This window comes from Rhinoraja longicauda, chromosome 4 (genome assembly GCF_053455715.1).
Source record: "Rhinoraja longicauda isolate Sanriku21f chromosome 4, sRhiLon1.1, whole genome shotgun sequence".
NCBI lineage: Eukaryota > Metazoa > Chordata > Chondrichthyes > Rajiformes > Arhynchobatidae > Rhinoraja > Rhinoraja longicauda.
The window spans coordinates 91,327,240-91,352,152 of NC_135956.1; the positions used below are offsets into that span (position 1 = coordinate 91,327,240).

At 47.9% G+C, this 24,913-nt stretch overlaps 1 protein-coding gene across 1 annotated transcript in view; it reads left to right on the forward strand.

Moving 5' to 3' along the window:
• scap (SREBF chaperone) overlaps positions 1 to 24,913 on the forward strand; it is a 74,112-nt gene that overhangs the window by 23,144 nt on the left and 26,055 nt on the right. The window contains exons 5-14 of the mRNA XM_078398383.1: positions 2,348 to 2,568; positions 5,496 to 5,601; positions 8,063 to 8,235; positions 9,112 to 9,238; positions 9,859 to 9,971; positions 12,861 to 12,955; positions 13,736 to 13,834; positions 16,754 to 16,996; positions 19,678 to 20,123; positions 22,419 to 22,637. Coding sequence (XP_078254509.1) covers positions 2,348 to 2,568; positions 5,496 to 5,601; positions 8,063 to 8,235; positions 9,112 to 9,238; positions 9,859 to 9,971; positions 12,861 to 12,955; positions 13,736 to 13,834; positions 16,754 to 16,996; positions 19,678 to 20,123; positions 22,419 to 22,637 — 1,842 coding nt within the window. The remainder of the gene's footprint in view (positions 1 to 2,347; positions 2,569 to 5,495; positions 5,602 to 8,062; positions 8,236 to 9,111; positions 9,239 to 9,858; positions 9,972 to 12,860; positions 12,956 to 13,735; positions 13,835 to 16,753; positions 16,997 to 19,677; positions 20,124 to 22,418; positions 22,638 to 24,913) is intronic.

Here is a 24,913-nt window from a genome sequence, read left to right on the forward strand (position 1 = left end):
AGGTGCGGCTGATGGGCCCAGAACGGCGGTAGGTGAACCTCGCCCGCGCTCGCTCCCACCTGTGACATGCTGCTGTTCTCTTCAGATCTTACGTTCGGGGTCACCAATGTAGCGAGTCCAAATCGAGCGATGTTATCAAAATACTTTATTCTTGGTAAAAAACCGTGACAAAACGCAACGCACTTACTTTGGACACACACTACTTAACTTGCTAATTTAATCTAATCTAATCTCTCCAGTTTGGCGCCAGACACTCGAATACCTCGCGCTCCCGCACCACGTTACCCGTTAGCCCAACCGAGGGTTCGAGACCCCCTCGCCAATCCGTATGTCCCTACAGCATACTTTTTTTTGCTGAAAAGTAGCATTTCGTGCCATATTATGAATTTTGATGGCAAATTCTGGATTTTGGTCATCAAGATTCTGAACGTAAAATCAAATGTTGGGAGGTCTGCTTTAGAGGTACAGCACTGACACAGGCCCTTTCGGCCCACCCGGTCCGCACCGACCAGCGATCCCCGCACACTCTCACTATCCTACACACATTAGGGGCAATTCACACTGATACCAAGCCAATTAACCTACAAACCTGCACGACTTTGGAGTGTGGGAGGAAACCGAAGATCACGGAGAAAACCTACACGGTTGGGGAAATCCCACCTTCTCTCTGTGACCTGCGTGGGTTTTCTCCGGGTGCTCCGGTTTCCCTCCACGCTCCAAAGACCTACAGGTTTGTAGGCTAATTGGCTTTGGTACAATTGTAAATTGTCCCTAGTGGGTGTAGGATAGTGTGAGTGTGCGGGGATCTCTTGTCGGTGCGGACTCGGTGGGCCGAAGGGCCTGTTTCCGCGCTGTATCTCTAACAAAACTAAATGAAATTTACCGCTGTCGTGTGAGGTTCTACCTTCTGTAAGGTATTCATGCTAAGTGGCCCCATTTTTTGCAAATCAGTGAGACTAGCGGAATAATTTTAAATGTTGGAAGAACACATGGAGGCAAAGAGTACAAATGCTAAGTGAATGTACAGTTTTTTTCCCCCAGAGTAGGGGAATCAAGAATAAGAGGACATAGGTTTACGGTGAGGGGGGAGAGATTTAATAGGAACCTGAGGGGCGACCTTTTCACTCAGAGGGTGGTGGGTGTATGGAACGAGCTGCCAGAGGAGGTAGTTGAGGCTGGTACAAACACAATATTTAAAAGACACCTGGACAGGTGCATGGATAATAAATGTTCAGCCAGGTATGAGTCAAAACATGGGCAGGGGTAACTAGCGTATATAAAAATCAAAAACTAAAGGGCATAGCTTTTAGGGGAGAGGGGCAAATTTTAAAGGAGATGTGTGGACCAAGTTTTTTTACACGGAAGTTGGTGGGGGCCTGGAACGCGCTGCCTGGGGTGGTGGTGGAAGCAGATATGATAGTGGCGTTTAAGAAACTTTTGGATAGACACATGGATAGGGAGGGATGTGCATTATGTGCAGGCAGATAAGAGATGGTCTGGGCATCGTGTTCCACACGGATATTTTGGGCACTCTATGTTCTATGTGGGGTTGCCAACTGTCCTGTATTAGCTGGGACATCCCGTGGTTGGGCTAAATTGGTTTGTCCCGTACGGAGCTGCCCTTGTCCCGTATTAGGTCTGGGGGGCACTGTAGGCCCGGACACTGTAGGCCCAGACACTGTAGGCCCGGACACTGTAGGCCAAGACACTGTAGGCCCGGGGGCTGCTGTAGGCCCAGACACTGTAGGCCTGGGGGCCACTGTAGGCCCAGACACTGTAGGCCCGGGGGCTGCTGTAGGCCCAGACACTGTAGGACTGGGGACCACTGCAGGCCCAGACACTGTAGAACTGGGGACCACTGTAGGCCCAGACACTGTAGGCCCGGGGGCCACTGTAGGCCCAGACACTGTAGGCCCGGGGGCCACTGTAGGCCCAGACACTATAGGCCCAAACGCCGCGTCGGCCCGGACACTGTAGGCCCAGACGCCGCTATCGGCCCGGACACTGTAGGCTAATGGAGTGTGTTTGGGGAGCAAGGCCGAGTGCGTTTGCCTAACGGAGGTTGCGTCGCAACCCGCCTCCGGGCGGCTGCCATTGGTGGAGCCGGAGTTTGTGGTCGCTGGCTGGGTGAGGTCACGTGGGGCGCGAGGCGGTGACGTCACCCTTTGTCCCTTATTTGGGAGTGAGGAAGTTGGCAACCCTAGTTCTATGTAAGCATAACATTCCTACTATTGCCATGATGAATTACCACGTGCACAGAACTCCTAACACCAAACCATGCCCGTCCTCTAAGCAAATGAAAGTTGTTGGGAGCTGCCAGTAACTTGTATCGCTCCTTCATTCACAGCGCTGGCACGAAAAGCCTCGAACACGTCTGCCTCCAGGTCACCGATCTACTTCCCGGGTTAAAGAAGTTACAGGATGTACTTCCTGAACATGGCTGCCTCCTCATCTCTCCTGCCAACTTTTGGAAGAATAGCCGTGATAACTTCGATTCCGATCCAGACATCATCGGCACCATTCACCAACATGAACCGAAGACACTGCAGACATCTGCATCGCTCAAAGGTAGAGTCACAGAGTGATACAGTGTGGAAACAGGCCCTTCATAGAGTCACAGAGTGATACAGTGTGGAAACAGGCCCTTCATAGAGTCACAGAGTGATACAGTGTGGAAACAGGCCCTTCATAGAGTCACAGAGTGATACAGTGTGGAAACAGGCCCTTCATAGAGTCACAGAGTGACACAGTGTGGAAACAGGCCCTTCATAGAGTCACAGAGTGATACAGTGTGGAAACAGGCCCTTCATAGAGTCACAGAGTGATACAGTGTGGAAACAGGCCCTTCATAGAGTCACAGAGTGATACAGTGTGGAAACAGGCCCTTCATAGAGTCACAGAGTGACACAGTGTGGAAACAGGCCCTTCATAGACAATAGACAATAGACAATAGACAATAGGTGCAGGAGTAGGCCATTCAGCCCTTCGAGCCAGCACCGCCATTCAATGCGATCATGGCTGATCACTATCAATCAGTACCCCGTTCCTGCCTTCTCCCCATACCCCCTCACTCCGCTATCCTTAAGAGCTCTATCCAGCTCTCTCTTGAAAGCATCCAACGAACTGGCCTCCACTGCCTTCTGAGGCAGAGAATTCCACACCTTCACCACCCTCTGACTGAAAAAGTTCTTCCTCATCTCCGTTCTAAATGGCCTACCCCTTATTCTCAAACTGTGGCCCCTTGTTCTGGACTCCCCCAACATTGGGAACATGTTATCTGCCTCTAATGTGTCCAATCCCCTAATTATCTTATATGTTTCAATAAGATCCCCCCTCATCCTTCTAAATTCCAGTGTATACAAGCCCAATCGCTCCAGCCTTTCAACATACGACAGTCCCGCCATTCCGGGAATTAATCTAGTGAACCTACGCTGCACGCCCTCCATAGCAAGAATATCCTTCCTCAAATTTGGAGACCAAAACTGCACACAGTACTCCAGGTGCGGTCTCACCAGGGCCCGGTACAACTGTAGAAGGACCTCTTTGCTCCTATACTCAACTCCTCTTGTTACGAAGGCCAACATTCCATTGGCTTTCTTCACTGCCTGCTGAACCTGCATGCTTCCTTTCATTGACTGATGCACTAGGACACCCAGATCTCGTTGAACCCCCCCTCCTCCTAACTTGACACCATTCAGATAATAATCTGCCTTTCTATTCTTACTTCCAAAGTGAATAACCTCATAGAGGCACAGAGTGACACAGTGTGGAAACAGGCCCTTCATAGAGGCACAGAGTGACACAGTGTGGAAACAGGCCCTTCATAGAGTCACAGAGTGATACAGTGTGGAAACAGGCCCTTCATAGAGTCACAGAGTGATACAGTGTGGAAACAGGCCCTTCATAGAGTCACAGAGTGATACAGTGTGGAAACAGGCCCTTCATAGAGTCACAGAGTGATACAGTGTGGAAACAGGCCCTTCATAGAGTCACAGAGTGATACAGTGTGGAAACAGGCCCTTCATAGACTCACAGAGTGACACAGTGTGGAAACAGGCCCTTCATAGAGGCACAGAGTGATACAGTGTGGAAACAGGCCCTTCATAGAGTCACAGAGTGATACAGTGTGGAAACAGGCCCTTCATAGAGTCACAGAGTGATACAGTGTGGAAACAGGCCTTTCATAGAGTCACAGAGTGACACAGTGTGGAAACAGGCCCTTCGGCCCAACTCGCCCACACCGGCCAACAATGTCCCAGCTACTCTAGTCCCACCTGCCTGCGCTTGGTCCATAACCCTCCAAACCTGTCCTATCCATGCACCTGTCCAACTGTTTCTTAAACGATGGGATAGTCCCAGCCTCAACTACCTCCTCTGGCAGCTCGTTCCATACACCCACCACCCTCTGTGTGAAAAAGTTACCCCTCGGATTCCTATTAAATCTTTTCCCCTTCACCTTGAACCTATGTCCTCTGGTCCTCAATTCCACTACTCTGGGCAAGAGACTCTGTGCATCTACCCGATCTATTCCTCTCATGATTTTGTACACCTCTATCTTGGATCCTTGAAAATCTCATCTGCAGCTTCAAGCTGCCAGTTGTATAGCTCGTCCCCATGTCAAGAGTGTTTAATTGTCATATGTTCCCATAACGGGAACGATTACATTCTTACTTGTAGCTGCAGAGCAGACCTGTAAACACAATACACATAACATCATAAACAAACAAAATCAATACTAGTGCAAAATGCCTGAAGTCACAAGTTATAGGAGTAGAATTGGGCCATTCGGCCCATCGAGTCTACTCCGCCATTCAATCAAGGCTGATCTCTGCCTCCTAGTCCCATTCTCCTGAGTTCCACAGATTCACCACCCTCTGACTAAAGACCAAAGACGGACTTTGTGACTTGTCAGAGCCCTTTATGTGGTGACTCTATACATACCTTGGATATGAAAAACTTAAGAATATCACTCTGACTTGTCACGCGTGACAATAAAGTATTCATTCGTTCATGCATTCTCCAGTTCCCTCCCGGTTACACAGGGAGTGGATGTGAAATGCGGGATAACACACAACTAGGCGGCACGGTGGCGCAGCGGTAGAGTTGCTGCCTTACAGCGAATGCAGCGCCAGAGACCCGGGTTCCATCCCGACTACGGGTGCTGTCTGTACAGAGTTTGCACGTTGTCCCCATGACCTGCATGGGTTTTCCCCGAAATCTTTGGTCCTCCCACACTCCAAAGACGTGCAGGTTTGGAGGTTAATTGGCTTGGCAAATGTAAAAATTGTCCCTAGTGGGTGTAGGTTAGTGTGCGGGGATCGCTGGTCGGCGCGGTCCCGGTGGGCCGAAAGGGCCTGTTTCCGCGCTGTATCTCTAAACTAAACTAAAACTAAAGAACTAGTGCGGTTGGTGGTCGCGTGGACTCACTCGGTCAGTGGGCATGGTTGCACGCTGCTTCACCAAACTAAAACAAGTTGTCATTCATTTGCACGCAGACTTGCTGTTTGGAATGCCGGGGAAGCACAGTGGAGTCAGCTTGCACAACCGCAAACGCGTGGTCTCCTACACCATCACCATCATCCTGCAGCAGTACCACTCCAGGTCAGCACGTCGGCAACCATCCACACAGCTTGCCTGTGTGTGTTCTCTCTGTACGTCTCTACACGTGACAGTAATAAACGGGTGGACACAAACTGCTGGAGTAACTCAGCGGGTCAGGCAGCATCTGTGGAGAACATGGATAGGTGACGTTTCACAGAGTGCTGGAGTAACTCAGAGGCTCAGGCAGCATCTCTGGAGAACATGGATAGGTGACGTTTCAGGTTGAGACCCTTCTTCAGACTGATGTCAGGGGAGGGGGCGGGACAAAGATAGAATGTAGTCTGAGACAGGAAGACTAGTGGGAGAACTGGGAAGGGGATAGAGAGGGGAAGAAGGGACTATCTGAAGTTAGAGAAGTCAATGTTCATACCACTGGGGTGTAAGCTGCCCAAGCGAAATATGCATCTCTTATCTCGCTTGGATAGTTTACACCCCACAGGTATGAACATTGACGTCTCTAACTTCAGATAGTCCCTGCTTTCCCTCTCTATCCCCTCCCCCTTCCCAGTTCTCCACTAGTCTTCCTGTCACCGACTACATTCTATCTTTGTCCCGCCCCCTCCGCTTTCATTAGTCTGAAGAAGGGTCTCCACCCGAAACATCACCCATTCCTTCTCTCCTGACCAGCTGAGTTACTCCAGCATTTTGTGTCTACCTTCGATTTTGACCAGAATCTGCAGTTTTTTTTCCTAATTATAAAAGGGTGTCAGGGGTTATGGGGAGAAGGCAGGAGAATGGGGTTAGGAGGGAGAGATAGATCAGCCATGATTGAATGGCGGAGTGGACTTGATGGGCCGTATGGCCTAATTCTGCTCCCATCATGACCTTAAACCTAAATCTAAAGATCTTTCAAATTTATTGTACATCATTGTCCGTTGCTAGCTGCAGAATAAAATGATCAATGCACTTTCATAAGTGATAGGAGCAAAATTAGGCCATTCGGCCCATCAAGTCTACTCCGCCGTTCAATCATGGCTGATCTATCTCTTCCTCCCAACCCCATTCTACTGCCTTCTCCCCATAACCCCTGACACCCGCACTAATCAACAATCTCTATCTCTGCCTTAAAAATATCCATTGACTTGGCCTCCACAGCCGTCTGTGGCAAAGAATTCCACAGATTCACCACCCTCTGACTAAAGAAATTCCTCCTTATCTCCTTCCTAAAGGAACGTCCTTTAATTCTGAATCCAACTTGGTTTCGACCCGAAACATCACATATTCTTTGTCTCCAGAGATGCTGCCTGACCTGCTGAGTTACTCCAGCTTTTTGTGTCTATCTTCTGTTTATTTATCATCTTAGTTCCCATTCTCATTATGCACTTCACCCACCCTTCAAATTCCAACATCACCTCTATTTTTCCTCTCCCCTGACTCTCAGTCTGAAGAAGGGTCTCGACCTGAAACATCACCTATTCCTTCTCTCCAGAGATGCTGCCTGAGCCTCTGAGTTACTCCAGCACTCTGTGAAACGTCACCTATCCATGTTCTCAAGAGATGCTGCCTGACCCGCTGCATTACCCCAGCACTTTGTGTCTATTTTAGGAAATCTTCAATACTGTGGATATTCTGCATTTTAATTCCTCAATCCACATCTCAAAGATAAACCAACAACTGCCGTTCCTTCCCACACAAAGATAAATAATCTGGTCATTGTCACAGGCCCGTTCAAGGGAATTTGCAAGATGCAAAATTAATCGCCTTGGTGATTACATTTCAAAACTAGTTCATTATCTTTGGCTTATTTTGAAATAGAAACATAGAAAATAGGTGCTGGAGTAGGCCATTTGGCCCTTTGTGTAAGCACCACCATTCAATAGGATCATGGCTGATCATCCACAATCAGTACCCCGTTCCTGCTTTCTCCCCGTATCCCTTGATTCCGTTAGCCCTAAGAGCTAAATCTAACTCTCTCTTGAAAACATCCAGTGAATGTGCGGGGCGGCACGGTGGCACAGCGGTAGAGTTGCTGTCTTACAGCGCTTGCAGCACCGGGGACCCGGGTAAGATACCGATCACGGGTGCCGTCTGTACGGAGTTTGTACGTTCTCCCCGTGACCTGCGTGGGATTTCGGCGAGATCTTCGGTTTCCTCCCACACTCCAAAGACGTGCAGGTTTGTAGGTTAATTGGCTTGGAATAAGTGTAAATTGTCCCCAGTATCAATGTGCGGGGATCGCTGGTCAGCGCAAGATCGGTGGGCCGAAGGGCCTGTTTTCTCGCTGTATCTTCTCTAAACTAAATTGGCCTCCATTGCCTTCTGTGGCAGAGAGTTCCACAGATTCACAAGTCTCTGGGTGAAAATCGCAGTACTCAATGTCCTACCTCTTATTCTTAAACTATGACCCCCCCTGGTTCTGGACTCCCCCAACATGAGGAACATGTTTCCTGCATCTAGTCTGTCCAATCCCTTAAGAATTTTATATGTTTTTATAAGATCTTTCTTATTGACTTATTTTCAGATTTCTGAAGAGTCTTCGATGGAGATTGAAGCAACTACATCCGAGTGCCAACATCACGTTGAGAGAAGACGAGATAGTCCATGTCCATTTTAAAGAAGAAATTGGCATTGCTGAGTTGATTCCTCTGGTCACGACGTACATCATTCTCTTTGCATACATTTACTTCTCTACCAGTAAGTTGTGATTTGGAATCTTCTCGGGAGAATGTTTAACAAGCTCTTCACTTGGAAATGAAAACCAGAAACCAGATTTGAGTATAGGAGTAAAGAGGTCCTTCTGCAGTTGTCTCGGGCCCTGGCGAGACCACATCTGGAGTGCAGTTGTGGTTTCCTAATTTGGGGAAGGACGTCCTTGCTATTGAGCGTAGGTTCACCAGTTTAATCCCCGGGGTGGCTGGACTGTCATATGAGGAAAGATTGGAAAGACTGGGCTTGTATTCACTGGAGTTTAGAAGGATGAGAGGGGATCTTATAGAGACGTATAAAATTGTAAAAGGACTGGACAAGCTAGATGCAGGAAAAATGTTCCCAATGTTGGGGGAGTCCAGAACCAGGGGACACACAGCTTTAGAATAAAGGGGAGGCCATTTAAAACTGAGGTGAGAAGAAACTTTTTCACCCAGAGAGTTGTGAATTTGTGGAATTCTCTGCCACAGAGGGCAGTGGAGGCCAATTTACTGGATGGATTTAAAAGAGAGTTAGATAGAGCTCTAGGGGTTAGTGGAATCAAGGGATATGGGGAGAAGGCAGGCACACATAACTGATTGTGGATGATCAGCCATGATCACAATGAATGGCAGTGCTGGCTCGAAGGACCAAATGGCCTCTTCCTGCACCTATTGTCTATGTTTCTATGTTAATAAACTAAACTTAAACCCGGGTCTTCCCTCAACATTTATTTCTCAGAGCATTGTGGAAATTATATTTAGCAGCATTATCTTTGTGAATAGAGCCGAATAATAGCTTTGTTTTTCTCTCTTTAAAATTAATTAAGTGTCGATCAATCCCCTGTGTGTCATCCTTTTTGTTCATTATGTTGTCACTTTGCAGGGAAGATTGACATGGTGAAATCAAAATGGGGTCTGGCTCTTGCAGCAGTGGCCACTGTTCTCAGTTCCCTTCTTATGTCAGTTGGTCTATGCACACTTTTTGGCCTGACACCGACATTGAATGGAGGGTAAGTGATCAACTCCAAAACTTTCATCATTAATCGTATTCGTTCTTTTGGATGAGAGGGGATCTTATCGAAACGTATAAGATTATTAAGGGGTTGGACACGTTAGAGGCAGGAAACATGTTCCCAATGTTGGGGGAGTCCAGAACAAGGGGCCACAGTTTAAGAATAAGGGGTAGGCCATTTAGAACTGAGATGAGGAAAAACTTTTTCAGTCAGAGAGTTGTGAATCTGTGGAATTCTCTGCCTCAGAAGGCAGTGGAGGCCAATTCTCTGAATGCATTCAAGAGAGAGCTAGATAGAGCTCTTAAGGATAGCGGAGTCAGGGGGTATGGGGAGAAGGCAGGAACGGGGTACTGATTGAGAATGATCAGCCATGATCACATTGAATGGCGGTGCTGGCTCGAAGGGCCGATTGGCCTCCTCCTGCACCTATTGTCTATTGTCCTCTCCCGAGATGCTGCCTGACCCACGGAGTCACTCCAGCATTTTGTGTCTACCTGTTCTTGAAAGATATTTATTCAGTGCAGGACTGTAATGAGATTACAGGGCATTGTTTGAAGTTATGGATATCTAGAGTCTGTTTGTGATGTTTCTTATGCATTTGTTCTTGCTTTTCACAGAGAGATCTTCCCGTACCTAGTAGTGGTGATTGGGCTGGAGAATGTGCTTGTTCTCACCAAGTCCGTGGTCTCCACCCCTGTGGATCTTGAAGTCAAACTACGCATAGCACAAGGTGAGAACAAAAATGAGAGCATTTATTTAGCCTTGTAATCGTGATGATGTGTTGTCTTTCCGCTGACTTGTTAGCACGCACTAAAAGCTTTTCACTGTGCCTTGAGACGTGGAAAGACTGGGCTTGTATTCACTGGAGTTTAGAAGGGTGAGAGGGGATCTTATAGAGACATATAAAATTATAAAAGGACTGGACAAGCTGGAGGCAGGATAGAAATTCCCAATGTTGGGGGAGTCCAGAACCAGAAGCCACACAGTCTAAGAATAAAGGGGAGGCCATTTAAAACTGAGGAGAGAAAAAACGTTTTCACCCAGAGATTTGCGAATTTGTGGAATTCTCTGCCACAGGAGGCCAATTCACTGGATGAATTTAAAAGAGAGTTAGATAGAGCTCTAGGGTTTAGTGGAATCAAGGGATAGGGGTAGAAGGCAGGCACGGGTTACTCATTGTGGATCATCACAATGATTGATGGTGCTGGCTCGCAGGGCCAAATGGCCTCCTCCTGCACCTATTTGCTATGTTTCTATGTGACAATAAACTAAACTAAACTAAACAGATCTGAACTAAACCCGAGCCATCATAGTCATTGATTCTTATCCCTAGTCCCGTCCGGCAGAAGGTACAGAAGCTTGAAAGCGCGCACCACCAGACTCAGGAACAGCTTCTTCCCCTCTGTTATCAGGCTTCTGGACGGCCCTTCCACAATGGTTCAATGGTTCTTTATTGTCATTTATGCTCTGTGCAGTGAAATAAAGAACCATTGAACCAAAAGCTAGGGTGCTGTCATGTTTAACCTCTTGCGGACATTGGACTTTGTCTATGGAACTGATCCGATGGAAGGATGAAAGGGGAACTTATCGAAACTGCAGGAGCCATTTGTGTTTGTCCTTGCTGTTGTTTAGCATATTATATTATTTTGTATCTAGCTGTATTATTTTTGGACACTTGGGGGTTGTCGTGAGATGAATACATATATGGGCATAACAGACTGGGAGGAGCCAGAACGAGGTACTATCTGGGAATGCAGAGACTGGATACGTCAAACACGGAGGGGCCATGGTGGGATATAGTTCTTATCAGACCTATGACGAGAGAAAAGCTTGGAGAGATACAGATCTGTTTGTATTACTACTTCAATAAATGACTAATTAAACTGAAACGTCTTGAAGATCTCTCTGTTGTTGGTTTGCTGCGAGCCAGCACCGCCATTCAATGTGATCATGGCTGATCATTCTCAATCAGTACCCTGTTCCTGCCTTCTCCCCATACCCCCTGACTCCACTATCCTTAAGAGCTCTATCTAGCTCTCTCTTGAATGCATTCAGAGAAATGGCCTCCACTGCCTTCTGAGGCAGAGAATTCCACAGATTCACAACTCTCTGACTGAAAAAGTTTTTCCTCATCTCCGATCTAAATGGCCCACCCTTTATTCTTAAACTGTGGCCCCTGGTTCTGGACTCCCCCAACATTGGGAACATGTTTCCTGCCTCTAACGTGTCCAACCGCTTAATAATCTTATACGTTTCGATAAGATCCCCTCTCATCCTTCTAAATTCCAGTGTATACAAGCCCAGTCGCTCCAGTCTTTCAACATATGACAGTCCCGCCATTCCGGGAATTAACCTAGTAAACCTACGCTGCACGCCCTCAATAGTCAAGATCGATCACTCCACCCTTTGTGAATTGGTGGCAAGTGGAAAGGACTGAGGTTGCCACGACAGAAACATAACATTCTTAAAGGATTGGGCAGGCTAGATGCAGAAAAATGTTCCCCATGTTGGGGGAGTCCAGAACCAGGGGTTTAACCACAGTTTAAGAATAAGGGGTAGGCCATTTACGACTGAGATGTGGAAAAACCTTTTCACCCAGAGAGTTGTGAATCTGTGGAATTCTCTGCCACAGAAGGCAGTGGAGGCCAATTCACGGGATGTTTTCAAGAGAGAGTTAGATTTAGCTCTTCGGGCTCGGAATCAGGGGATATGGGGAGAAAGCAGGAAAGGGATACTGATTTTGGATGATCAGCCATGATCATATTGAATGGCGGTGCTGGCTCGAAGGGCTGAATGGCCTCCTCCTGCACCTATTCTCTATGTTTCTAAACGCTACAATGCTGAGAACTATAATTCTTTTTTGCTCTGTCTATTATACCAGGCATAAATACTTGAGCAAAGCACCAAGGCAAATTTCTTGTATGTATACATACTTGGCTAATAAAATGTATTCAATTCAGTTCAATTCAATTCAATACAATGAAATCAAACCTGAACACAGTATATTTCTTAGTGGTTGAATCCCTGGAATCATATAAATTTACAGCACATGAGGAAGACATTTAGCTTTTTGTTTCCAATACTAGAGCTATTCAGATGAGTTTGTTTAGGGCATAAGTAAGTAAATAGATGAAGGCAGAGTAATAAACATAGTTTCCTAGAGCCACTGTCATTCCACAGGTTGGCTGTCTTCTGCTTGTTTTCTTTCTGATTTTGCCACCTGTCATTTATCTAGAATTTTGCATGACCATAATCAGAATTTCTTTCAAAACTCTGAGATGTAGACCAATAACCAATAGGGGTGGCACAGCGGTAGAGTTGCTGCCTCACAGTGCCAGAGACCCAGGTTTGATCCTGACCACAGGTGCTGTCTGTATGGAGTTTGTACGTTCTCCCCGTGACCTGCGTGGGCTTTCCCCGGGTGCTCCGGTTTCCTCCCACACTCCAAAGACGTACAGGTTTGTAGGCTAACTGGCTTGCTAAAAATTATAAATTGTCCCTAGCTTGTGTAGAATAATGTTAAAGTGTGGGGATCACTTGTCGGTGTGGACTCGGCGGGCCGAAGGGCCTGTTTGTGGGCCATATCCCTGAACTAAACCTGTAATTTATACTTTTCTAGGTCTAAGCAATGAAAGTTGGTCCATAATGAAGAACATGGCTACTGAACTCGTTATTATACTGATTGGTTACTTTACCTTGGTTCCAGCTATTCAGGTATTCTTTGTCATTTGTCTTTGCACGCAGCCAGAAGTGTTTCGAGACAAAATAAATATATTTTAATGTTTGATTTGGAAAGTGATTTTACATTTCAAAGTGACAACTGGCCCTGTAAATAAGGTTGCCAACTGTCCCATATTAGCCGGGACATCCCGCATATTGGGCTAAATTTGTTTGTCCCGTACGGGATCGCGCTTGTCCCGTATTAGGCCCGGGGGGTGCTGTAGGCCCGAACACTGTAGGCCCGGACACTAGGCCCGGGGCCCGGACATCCTTCGTTGTCAGAGTGAGGCCCAGCGCAAATTGGGAGGAACAGCACCTCATATTTCGCTTGGGTAGTTTACACCCCAGTAGTATGAACAATGACCTCTAACTTCAGGTAGTCCCTGCTTTCCCTCTCTCTCCATCCCCTCCCCCTTCCCAGTTCCCCCACTAGTCTTCCAGTCTCCAACTACATCATATCTTTGTCTCGCCCCCTCCTCTGATATCAGACTGAAGAAGGGTCTCGACCTGAAACGTCACCCATTCCTTCTCTCCAGAGATGCTGCCTGTCCCGCTGAGTTACTCCAGCATTTTGTGTCTACCTTCGATTTAAGCCTGTCCCGCTGAGTTACTCCAGCATCTGCAGTTTTTTTCCTACAGCTATTTTGTTCACTATGCTGCCTATTTCTCTTCTAATTCAATATATCTTCAATAATTCAATATTTCTGTTTTGTATGAAACCTAAAAGCATTTATTGATTGTAATCTTTATTTATTTTTGTGATCTTTGTGACAGGAATTTTGCTTATTTGCTGTGGTTGGACTCGTATCTGACTTCTTTCTCCAGATGTGTTTCTTCACAACAGTGTTGTCCATTGACATTCGACGCATGGAGGTAATGTTTAATACGCTCAAACTTAAATGTAGTCTCTCTCTTGAAGTGCAGAGTCAGCTTGAATAAATAATAGGAAATTACTACAGAGATTTAGGGGGTCGGCACGGTGGCGCAGCGGTAGAGTTGCTGCCTCACAGCACCAACACCACAGCACCGGGTTCCATCCTTACTGCGGGTGCTGTCTGTACGGAGTTTGTACGTTCTCCCCGTGACCTGCGTGGGTTTTCTCCGGGTGCTCCGGTTTCCTCCCACACTCCAAAGACGTGCAGGTTTGTAGGTTAATTGGTATAATTGTTAATTGTCCCTAGTGCGTGTGTAGGATAGTGTTAGTGTGCGGGGATCGCAGGTTGGCGTGGATTTGGTGGGCCTGTTTCTGCGCTAAACTAGGATAGAGGGCACGAAGGTAGACACAAAAAGCTGGAGTAACTCAGCGGGACAGGCAGCATCTCTGGAGAGAAGGAATAGGGAGTGGGGAAGATGGCTCAATGACCATTCCAAGACTTGGCATTTCCAACAGTAACATAGAAACATAGAAAACAGATGCAGGAGGAGGCCATTTGGTTGTTCGAGCCAGCACCACCATTCATTACGGCTGATCATCCACAATCAGTAACCCGTGCCTGCCTTCTCCCCATAACACTTGATTCCACTAGCCCCAAGAGCTCTATCTAACTCTCTTTTAAATTCATCCAGTGAATTGGTCTCCACTGCCCTCCACTGCCCCTGGTTGTGGACTCCCCCAACATTGGGAACATTTTTCCTGCATCTAGCTTGTCCAGTCCTTTTGTAATTTTATACGTCTCTAGAAGATCCCCTCTCATCCTTCTAAACTCCAGTGAATACAAGCCCTGTGTTTCTAATCTTTCCTCATATGACAGTCCCGCCATCCCGGGGATTAACCTCGTGAACCTGCGCTGAAGTGCCTCAATAGCAAGGATGTCTTTCCTCAAATTAGGAGACTAAAACTGCACACAAATACTCCAGATGCGTTCTAACCGGAGCCCTGTACAGCTGCAGATGGACCTCTTTACTCCTATAATAATAATAATAATAATAATAATAATAATAATAAACATTTATTTTATATAGCGCTTTTCCAAATGCTCAAAGACGCTTTACAAAAACAGTCAGGACATAAAAACAAACAAACGAACTGTCCTGACGGAGAAGCGGCGAACAAATAGCGCCAGCGTCCTCTCACGTCAGGGTCCGGCAGTAGACAATAAAGAACACGAATCCTCTCATTATGAAGGGCAACATGCCATTAGCTTTCTTCACTGCCTGCTGTATGCTACTATGCATTCCCTTGTGAACAAGGAACTAGGACTAGGACACTCATTGCTGAGAAGCTGGCCCCTCGTTTACTTCAACCTTAACTGAACCACATCTTAATTCTATTCATCTACCTTGGTTCTCTCACGTGAAAATGGCAGAAATATATGGGCCTATTTCCACGCTGTAATTTATTGATAGGAGAGGACAAAAAAACAGACTGTGAATCTTTCCACTAGAAAGCAATTCCAATAGTTAATTGTAAATACCTTCCCATAGTTTTGCTGCTTGCTGTGTTTGTATTCCAGTTGTTAATTAAACTTCCTCTCTATCTTCCCCCTTTGCTCCATTGTACTTGTTTGAGCTGATTATATTTATGTGCGGTTTGGGCTGATTTGTTTGCGCGTTGTATCTCTAAACTAAACATTCAAGAGAGTGGAGGAAAAAAACTGCAGGTTAAAATTGAAGGTAGACACAAAATGCTGGAGTAACTCAGCGGGTCAGGCCGCATCTCGGGAGAGAAGGAATGGGTGACGTTTCGGGTCGAGACCTTTCTTCAGACTGATTCACAAGAGATTCACAGACTGATTTCAAGAGAGAGTTAGATTTAGCTCTAACAAAGCTTTAGCTTGGTTCCTTATAATAATAATAATAATAATGCATTTTATTTATATAGTGCTTTTCATATACTCAAAGACGCTTTACAGAGATTTAGAGAACATAGGGAAATGAATAAATAGATAAATAAGTAAATAAGTAAACGAACAGAGAAAGGAGACAGAAGGTGAGGTGACCTTCAGTGGTTGAAGGCAGTACTGAACAGGTGAGACTTCAGCGATGTTTTGAATGTGGTGAGTGTAGAGGAGTCTCTAACGGTTTGGGGTAGTGAGTTCCATAGGGTGGGAGCAGCGATGGAGAAAGCCCTGTCCCCCCAGGATCTGAGTTTGGTCCGGATGTGGGGGGATAGGAGATTGGCAGCAGCAGAGCGGAGGGTGCAGGTGGGAGTGTGCCTGTGGAGGAGGTCGGTCAGGTAGGATGGGGCCAGGTTATGGAGGGCTTTGCAGGTTATGAGGAGGATTTTGTACTGGATTCTCTGGGGGATGGGGAGCCAGTGGAGTTTGTAAAGGACGGGGGTGATATGGTCACGGATCGGGGTGTGGGTGAGTAGACGGGCAGCGGAGTTTTGAATGTATTGAAGTTTACTGATGATTTTTGAGGGTGCGCCATAGAGGAGGAGGCTGTTGCAGTAGTCCAGACGGGAGGTGAAGAAGGCGTGGATGAGGGTTTCTGCAGCTGTGGAGGAGAGGGATGGACGGAGACGGGCAATGTTTTTGAGGTGGAAGAAGGCTGTCTTTGTGATGTGTTTGATGTGTTTGTCGAAGGAGAGGGTTTGATCAAAGATGATTCCAAGATTCCGGATGTGATGGGAGGTGGATACTGGGAGACCATCAATGTTGAGGATGAAGTTTTGGGTGGATTTGGTGAGCGTTTTTGGACCAATGATGATGATTTCAGATTTGTTGCAATTGAGTTTGAGGATAGTATAGCAAAGACCACCACACAAATAATTGACCCTGTACGTTTTTGAGATTATGCTGATATCACATTAAGCGTTATAGTTTTTCTGATTTCTCTATTTCCCACTAGCTTGCTGATCTTAATAAGCGCCTTCCAGCGGAGGCTGTGCAGGAGATCTCCGATCAAATGAGACTGCCCCGCTCCAAGTCCGTTCCAAGGCAGAAGAGGTATGAGCGGCAGCCTGCCATGCAGTCATCAGCCCCTTACACCATCTCCCTGCAGCCCTCTTCCTTCAGAAACCTGCGGCTGCCGAAGAGACTGAGGGTGGTGTACTTCTTGGCAAGGACCCGACTCGCACAGAGGATCATCATGGTAGGAAATGGCTGAACGTGTGATCAATAACAGAGGTTTAATTAGTTCAAGATGCATCTTCATGTCAGTTTGTGTGGGAAAGAACTGCAGACGCTGGTTTAAATCGAAGATAGACACAAAATGCTGGAGTAACTCAGCGGGACAGGCAGCATCTCGGGAGAGAAGGAATGGGTGACGTTTCACAGAGTGCTGGAGTAACTCAGCGGGTCAGGCATCATCGCAGGAGAGAAGGAATGGGTGACGTTTCGGGTCGAGGCCCTTCTTCAGACTGATGTCTGGGGAGGGGGCGGGACAAAGATCGATTGTATATGGAGACAGGAAGACTAGTGGGAGAACTGGGGAGGGGGAGGGGATAGAGAGGTAAAGCAAGGGCTATTTGAGGTTAGAGAAGTCAATATTCATACCGCTGGGGTGTAAACTCCCCAAGTGAAATCTGAGGTGCTGTTCCTCCAATTTGAGCTGGGCCTCACTCTGACAATGGAGGAGGCCCAGGACTGAAAGGTCAGACTGGGAATGGGAGGGGGAGTTGAAGTGCTGAGCCACCGGGAGATCAGGTTGGTTAAGACGGACTGAGCAGAGGTGTCCAGCGAAACGATCGGCGAGCCTGCGCGGACACTATTCATGTCAGTTTGTCAGATACACACCAAACCTTCGAGGTGTCATTCAGTAACTCGGCGGGTCAGCCATTGTCTCTGGAGACACAAGGTAATGCAGTCTGAAGAAGGTTCCTGGACACGTACATGGCACCCATCCATGTTCTCCAGAGATGCTGCAGAGCAGGCACCTGGTATACATTGCTGGCCCCAAAGTTCAAGTACTTAGGAATAAACGAAGATAGACACAACATGCTGGAGTAACAGAGTAACATAGACAATATGTGCAGGAGGAGGCCATTTGGCCCTTCGAGCCTGTACGCACCGCCATTCAATATGATCATGGCTAAACATCCAAATCAGTACCCCGTTCTTGCTTTTTCCCATATCCCTCGATTCCATTAGCCCTTAGAGCTATATCCAACTCTCTCTTGAAAACATCCATTGAATTGGCCTCCACTGCCTTCTGTGGCAGAGAATTCCACAGATTCACAACTCTCTGGGTGGGCGGTCACGGCGGCGCAGCGGTAGAGTTGCTGCCTTACAGCGAATGCAGCGCCGGAGACTCAGGTTCGATCCTGACTACGGGCGCCGTCTGTACGGAGTTTGTACGTTCTACCCGTGACCTGCGTGGGTTTTCTCCGAGATCTTCGGTTTCCTCCCACACTCCAAAGACGTGCAGGTTTGTAGGTTAATTGACTGGGTAAATGTAAAAAAAAAAAATTGTCCCTAGTGTGTGTAGGATAGTGTTAATGTGCGGGGATCGCTGGGCGGCGCGGACTCGGTGGGCCGAAGGGCCTGTTTCCACACTGTATCTCTAAATCTAAAATCTAAAAAATAAATCTAAAATGTATTTCCACTTCTCAGTCCTAAATAGCCGACCTCTTATTCTTAAACTGTAACTCCTGGTTCTGGACTCCCCCAAAATGGGGAACATTTTTCCTGCATCTAGCCTGTCCAATTCCTTAAGAATTTTATATGTTTGTATAAGAGTAAATATAATTAGGAGTAAATATAATTTGCAATTTGTTCTGAACTAGCCAAATCGAAGCTCTGGCCAAGAAAGCAACACCAAGCCTCCAATTCCTCAGAAGGCTTTGGAAATTCAGCATGTTCCCAACAACTCTAACCAACTTCTACAGATGCACCACAGAAAGCATTTTATCAGGATGCATCACATCTTGGTTTGGGAACAGCTGCAGCCAAAAACACAAGAAATTACAGAGAATTGTGGACACAGCCCAGACCATCACACAAAACAAATCTCTCTTCTATTGATTCCATTTATACCTCACGCTGCCTCAGCAAGGCCAGCAGCATAATTTCCATCCTGACTGCGGGTGCTGTCTGTACGGAGTTTGCACGTTCTCCCCGTGACCTGCGTGGGTTTTCTCCGAGAGCTTCGGTTTCCTCCCACACTCCAAAGACGTACAGGTTTGTAGGTTAATTGGCTTGATGTAAATGTAAAAATTGTCCCTGGTATGTGTATGGTAGCGTTAATGTGTGGGGATCGCTGGTCAGCGCGGACACGTTGGGCCGAAGGGCCCGTTCCCGCGCTGTATCTCTAAACTAAACTAAACTAGTCTACGGTTTGGGACCCAACTTTAGATAGTTCCTCTGTCCCTCTCTTCCCCTCCTCCTTCCCAGATCTCCCTCTATCTTCCTGTCTCCACCTATATCCTTCCTCTGTCCCGCCCCCCTGACATCAATCTGAAGAAGGGTCTCGACCCGAAACGTCACCCATTCCTTCTCTCCTGAGATGCTGCCTGACCCGCTGAGTTACTCCAGCATTTTGTGAATAAATACCTTCGATTTGTACCAGCATCTGCAGTTATTTTCTTAAACTAGTCTAACCTATGCTGTGTAGGAAAAAAACTGCAGATGCTGGTTTAAATTGAAGGTAGACATAAAATGCTGGAGTAACTCAGTGGGTCAGGCAGCATCTCGGGAGAGAAGGAATGGGTGATGTTTCGGGTCGAGACCCTTCTTCAGACTATGCTGTAACTGGGATGCACTGTATGAAAGAAGATGTTCTTACAAAGCACATGTCTGTTTGGTAATGCTTTTGATGTGACTGTTGTTTCTGAGGTGGGGACTGTGATATGGATCGGGATCCTGGTGTACACAGATCCCGCCGGCCTGAGGACCTTGTTAACGGCGCAGGTGGCCGAGCAGAGTCCACTGGGGGAGAACGGCCTGGCGTCCATCGCGGTCCCCCCCGGGGTTTTCCAGAGGGGAGACGCCAAGGACGGTCTGCCGGGATTCCCGCCTGATGTCAACCCGGCGCTGGAGAACCAGTCGCTCGACTTGGCTCAGGGCAAGAACCCCATCCCCCTGGATGCCCTGCCCCTGCCGTCTCCCGAAAACATCGCCCTCGGCAGCAAAGAACAAGCCCGCAGCGAGGCCAGCGTACCGGAGAACGACGTCAAGGTGGAGATCACCTGGGGAGCTCAGGACCAAGAGATGTGGAGGAAGCTATCTTTCCGACATTGGCCGACACTCTTCAGTTATTACAACACCACCTTGGCAAGGAAGTAAGTAGAATTGGACTCGTCATTTAAGGTCATGAGTGATAGGAGCAGAATTGGTTTCCTCCCACATTCCAGGTTTGTAGGTTAATTGGCTTGGTAAATATAAAGAACAATTGTCCCTAGTGTGTGTAGGATGGTGTCAATGTGCGGGGATCGCTGGGCGGCGCGGACCCGGTGGGCCGAAAGGGCCTGTTTCCACCCTGTATCTCTAAACTAAACGAATTAGGCCATTCGGCCCATCGAGTCTACTCCGCCATTCAATCATAGCTGATCTATCTCTCCCTCCTAACCCCATTCTCCTCCCCATAACCCCTGACACCCGCACTAATCAAACAGGGACCTACCACCATCTGTGTTTTTAAAAAAAAACCTGTCTCATTATTCACGAATAAACTTTGCCCCTCTCAACTTAAAGCTTTGCCCTCTGTCAGTTAATATATCCACCCCGGGGAAAGAAAGACTGGAATTTCTACTCTATCTTTCCCATCTCATAGTTTAAGAAAATAACTGCAGATGTTGGTACAAATCGAAGGTATTTATTCACAAAATGCTGGAGCAACTCAGCAGGTCAGGCAGCATCTCAGGAGAGAAGGAATGGGTGATGCTTTGGGTCGAGACCCTTCTTCAGTCTTGACCCAAAATGTCGCCCATTCCTTCTCTCCTGAGATGCTGCCTGACCTGCTGAGTTACTCCAGCATTTTGTGAATAAATACCTTCTCATAGTTTTATTTACGTCTATCAGGTTTTCCCTCAGCCTCCAGTGATCAAGTCTATCCATCCTCTCCTTTCAGCTCACAGTCGGTCATCCAGGGGGTATCCTAGTGATTTTTTTCTGCACCGTCTCCAAAGCCTTCACACCGTTCCTGCAATGTGGTGGCCACATCTCCACGCGCGTTTCAAGTGTGGTCTCACCAAATTTATATGCAGCTGGAATTCCTTGACATATGTACTCAAGCATGCCTAGGCCTATTTGACCACCCTCTCTACTAGTGCTGCCACTTTGAGGGACTGCTCTTTTCACAAGATACTGCTCGATCTGACAGGACAGGACCTTGTGAAATGAGTTTTGCACTTAGTTTAGCTTAGTTCAGAGATACAGCGCGGAAACATGCCAACCGAGTCCGCATCTACCATCAATCCCCGCACACTAACGCTATCCTACATACACTAGGGACAATTTTACATTAACACCAGGCCAATTAACCTACAAACCTGTATGTCCTTGGAGTGTGGGAAGAAACCGAGAAAACCGAGACGTTTTGGGTCAGGATTCTTCTTCAGACTATGAAGAAGGATCTCAATACAATACAATACAGAACTTTATTGTCATTCGGTACCGAGATACCGAACGAAATTACATTTCCAGCAGTCACAGAACACAACAAAAAAGAAAAGAACACAGGACACACGACCCCAACACAAACATCCATCACAGTGACTTCAAACACCCCTTCACTGTGATGGAGGCAACAAAACTTCCACTCTCTTCCCCCCCACGCCCACGGACAGGCAGCTCGACCCCTACCGAGGCGACCGACACGCACAGCCCCCGCAAGGGGATGGAAGTCCCCGCGGCCGAGCCGCACCGGGCACTGAAACGTCCTGCGGCCGAGCCATACCGGGCGAAGGAAGGCCCCGCGGCCGAACCGCACCGGGCGATGTTAGGCCCCGCGGCCGAGACACACCGGGCGTTGCTAAGTCCCGCGGCCGAGCCGCGCCGGCGATGTTAAGTCCAGCGGCCGAGCAGCGCCGGGCGATGGAAGGCCCCGCGGCCGAGCCGCACTGAGCGCTGAACCGTCCCGCGGCCGAGCCGCGCCGGCGATGTTAAGTCCAGCGGCCGCTACGTGCGGCGGAAAGCCCCGCGGCCGAGAAAGAGACCTAAAAAAAGTAAGGTTTCCTCCACCCCACCCCACCACCCCCCACCCCACCCCACCCCACCCCACCCCCCCGCACCCCCCACACATACACAGCCAAAAACAAAAACAAAAACCATTCCAACACCAACACACAAACAAAAAAGGAAAAAAGACAAACAGACTGCCAGCGAGCAGCAGCGGTTAGGCGCAGCCACACAATTTTCTCAACCCGAAACGTCACCTATTCTTTTTCTCCAGAGATGCTGCCTGACCCGCTGAGTTACTCCAGCACTCTGTGAAACGTCACCTATCCATGTTCTCCACAGATGCTGCCTAACCTGCTGAGTTACTCCAGCACTCTGTGTCTATCTTTTGTTTAAGCCAGCATCTGCGGTTCCTTCCAACACACTATGTTAACTGATGCTTGTTTTGGTTTTGACAGGTATGTCAGCATTCTGCCCATTATCCCAGTCTCCTTCCACTTGAGTCTGCAAGATGCGGTGGACGCCAGGCACCCTCAGGATACCAAGCGATACCATTCCCTGTTCCCAGCAGATTACGGAGAGATGAGGGATCTAAACAAGCCGGGGACCGCCAAGGATCCAAGCAAACAGCCGGCTTCCTCCAAGCCGCACGTTCACCTGGATATCACACTCTACAAGTAAGCCTCTTGGAAACCTCCGTTACCATCACTGCTATTGCAGTTCACTTGTGTTTCAAAGCACACCAGTGCTAGGATTTGTTACTAAGATCATACGGTTTAGTTTAGTTCTGAGATACAGCGCGGAAACAGGCCCTTTCGGCCCACAGGGTCCGCGCCGACCAGCGATCCCCGCACACTGACACTCCTACACACACGAGGGACAATCTTTACATTTACACCAAGCCAATTAACCTACAAACCTGCACGTCTTTGGAGTGTGGGAGGAAACAGAAGATCTCGGAGAAATCCCACGCAGGTCACGGGGAGAACGTGCAAACTCCGTACAGACAGCACCCGTAGTCGGGATGGAACCCGGGTCTCCGGCGCTGCATTCGTTGTAAGGCAGCAACTCTACCGCTGCGCCACCGTGACGCCCAAAGGTCATAAGTGATAGGAGCAGAATTAGGCCATTAGGCCCATCAAGTCTACTCTGCCATTCAATGATGGCTGATCTATCTTTCCCTCCTAACCCCATTCTCCTGCCTTCTCCCCATAACCCCCGACACCTGTATTAATCAAGAAATTATCTATCTCTGCCTTAGAAGTATCCACTGACTTGGCCTCCACAGCCGTCTGTGACGTGGAATAGGGTGTTAGGGGTAATGGGGGGAAGGCAGGACAATGGGGTTGAGAGGGAAAGATAGATCAGCCATGATTGAATGTCCTAATTCTGCTCCTGTCACTTATGAACACGGTACTGTGTTTCGGCACGTGCGTGTTTCATTATACTGAAAGGCTGTTGCGGCTTCGTCAGTCTCGCTATGTTGAGAATACGTGGATGAGATGATGCGGCACTTTGGCGCAGCGGTAGAGTTGCTGCCTCACAGCGCCGTAGACCCGGGTTCCATCCCGACTACGGGTGCTGTCTGTAGGGAGTTTGTACGTTCTCCCCATGACTGCGTGGGTTTTTTTCCAGGATCTCCGGTTTCCTCCACACTCCAAAGACGTACAGGTTAGTAGGCTAATTGGCTTGGTGTAAATTGTAAATTGTCCCTAGTATGTGTAGGATAGTGTTAGTGTGCGGGGATTGCGGACTCGGTGGGCTGAAAAGCCTGTTTCCACGCTGCATCTCTAAATTAAACTAAACTAAACTACACTAAAAGTGGCTATAGAGCCATAGAAACATAGACAATAGGTGCAGGAGGAGGCCATTCAGCACTTTAAGCCAGCAACGCTATTCAATATGATCATGGCTGATCATCCACAATCAGTACCCCGTTCCGGCCTTCTCCCCATATCCCTTGATTCCCTTAGCCCTAAGAGCTAAATCTAACTCTTCTTGAAACACGCATAGAGTCACATAGCATGGAAATAGGCCCTTTGGCCCAACTTGCCCACACTGACCAATCTATCCACGAACCTGTCTAAATGTCTCTTAAATGTTGTGATGGTATGTGAGGTACTACTAGTTGCCTGTGGTATCTACACCATAGAGTCGTAGAGTGATACAATCACAACTATACTTTATTAGCCAAGTACGTTTTGCAACATACGAGGAATTTCATTTGCCACACAGCCATAACAATAAAAAGCACCAGGACACACAAAATACATTTTAACATGAACATCCTCACTGTGATGGAAGGCGAAAAAAAGTTCAATCTCTCCCTTCTTTGTCCTCCAGCGGTCGGGGGCCTCGAACCTTCCGTTGACGGGACGATCTTGACTCCCGTAGCCGGCGGTGGGCCTTCCTTGTCGGGGCGATCCAGCTCCTGCATCGGGGGAAGTTGGGCCCTTTGGTACAACTCGTCCACACCGGCCAACATGTCCCAGCTACACCAGTCCCCCCCTGCCTATGTTTGGTCCATATCCCTCCAAACCTGTCCTATCCATATTAGTGAAGTGCTGTGTCAGCATGAACAGATGTTTGTAAGTCTTCATTCGTACAGCCATATGTGTCTTTAGTTTTGGAGATGCAGCAGGGAAACAGACCCTTCGGCCCACCGAGTCCACGCTGACCATCGATCTCCCGTTCACACCGGCTCTGTGTTATCCCACTTTCTCATTCCCCTCCCCTAAGCAACTAGGCGACAGTTTACAGAAGCCGTTCAACCTTCAAACTCGCACGTCTTTGTGGTGTGGGAGGGAAACCGCAGCACCCGGAGAAAGCCCACGCGGTCATAGGGAGAACATGCAGACTCCACACACACAGACAGCACCCGAGGTCAGGACTGAACCCGCGTCTCTGGCGCTGTGAGACAGCGGCCATCCCAGCTGTGCCGCTGTGAGGCAGC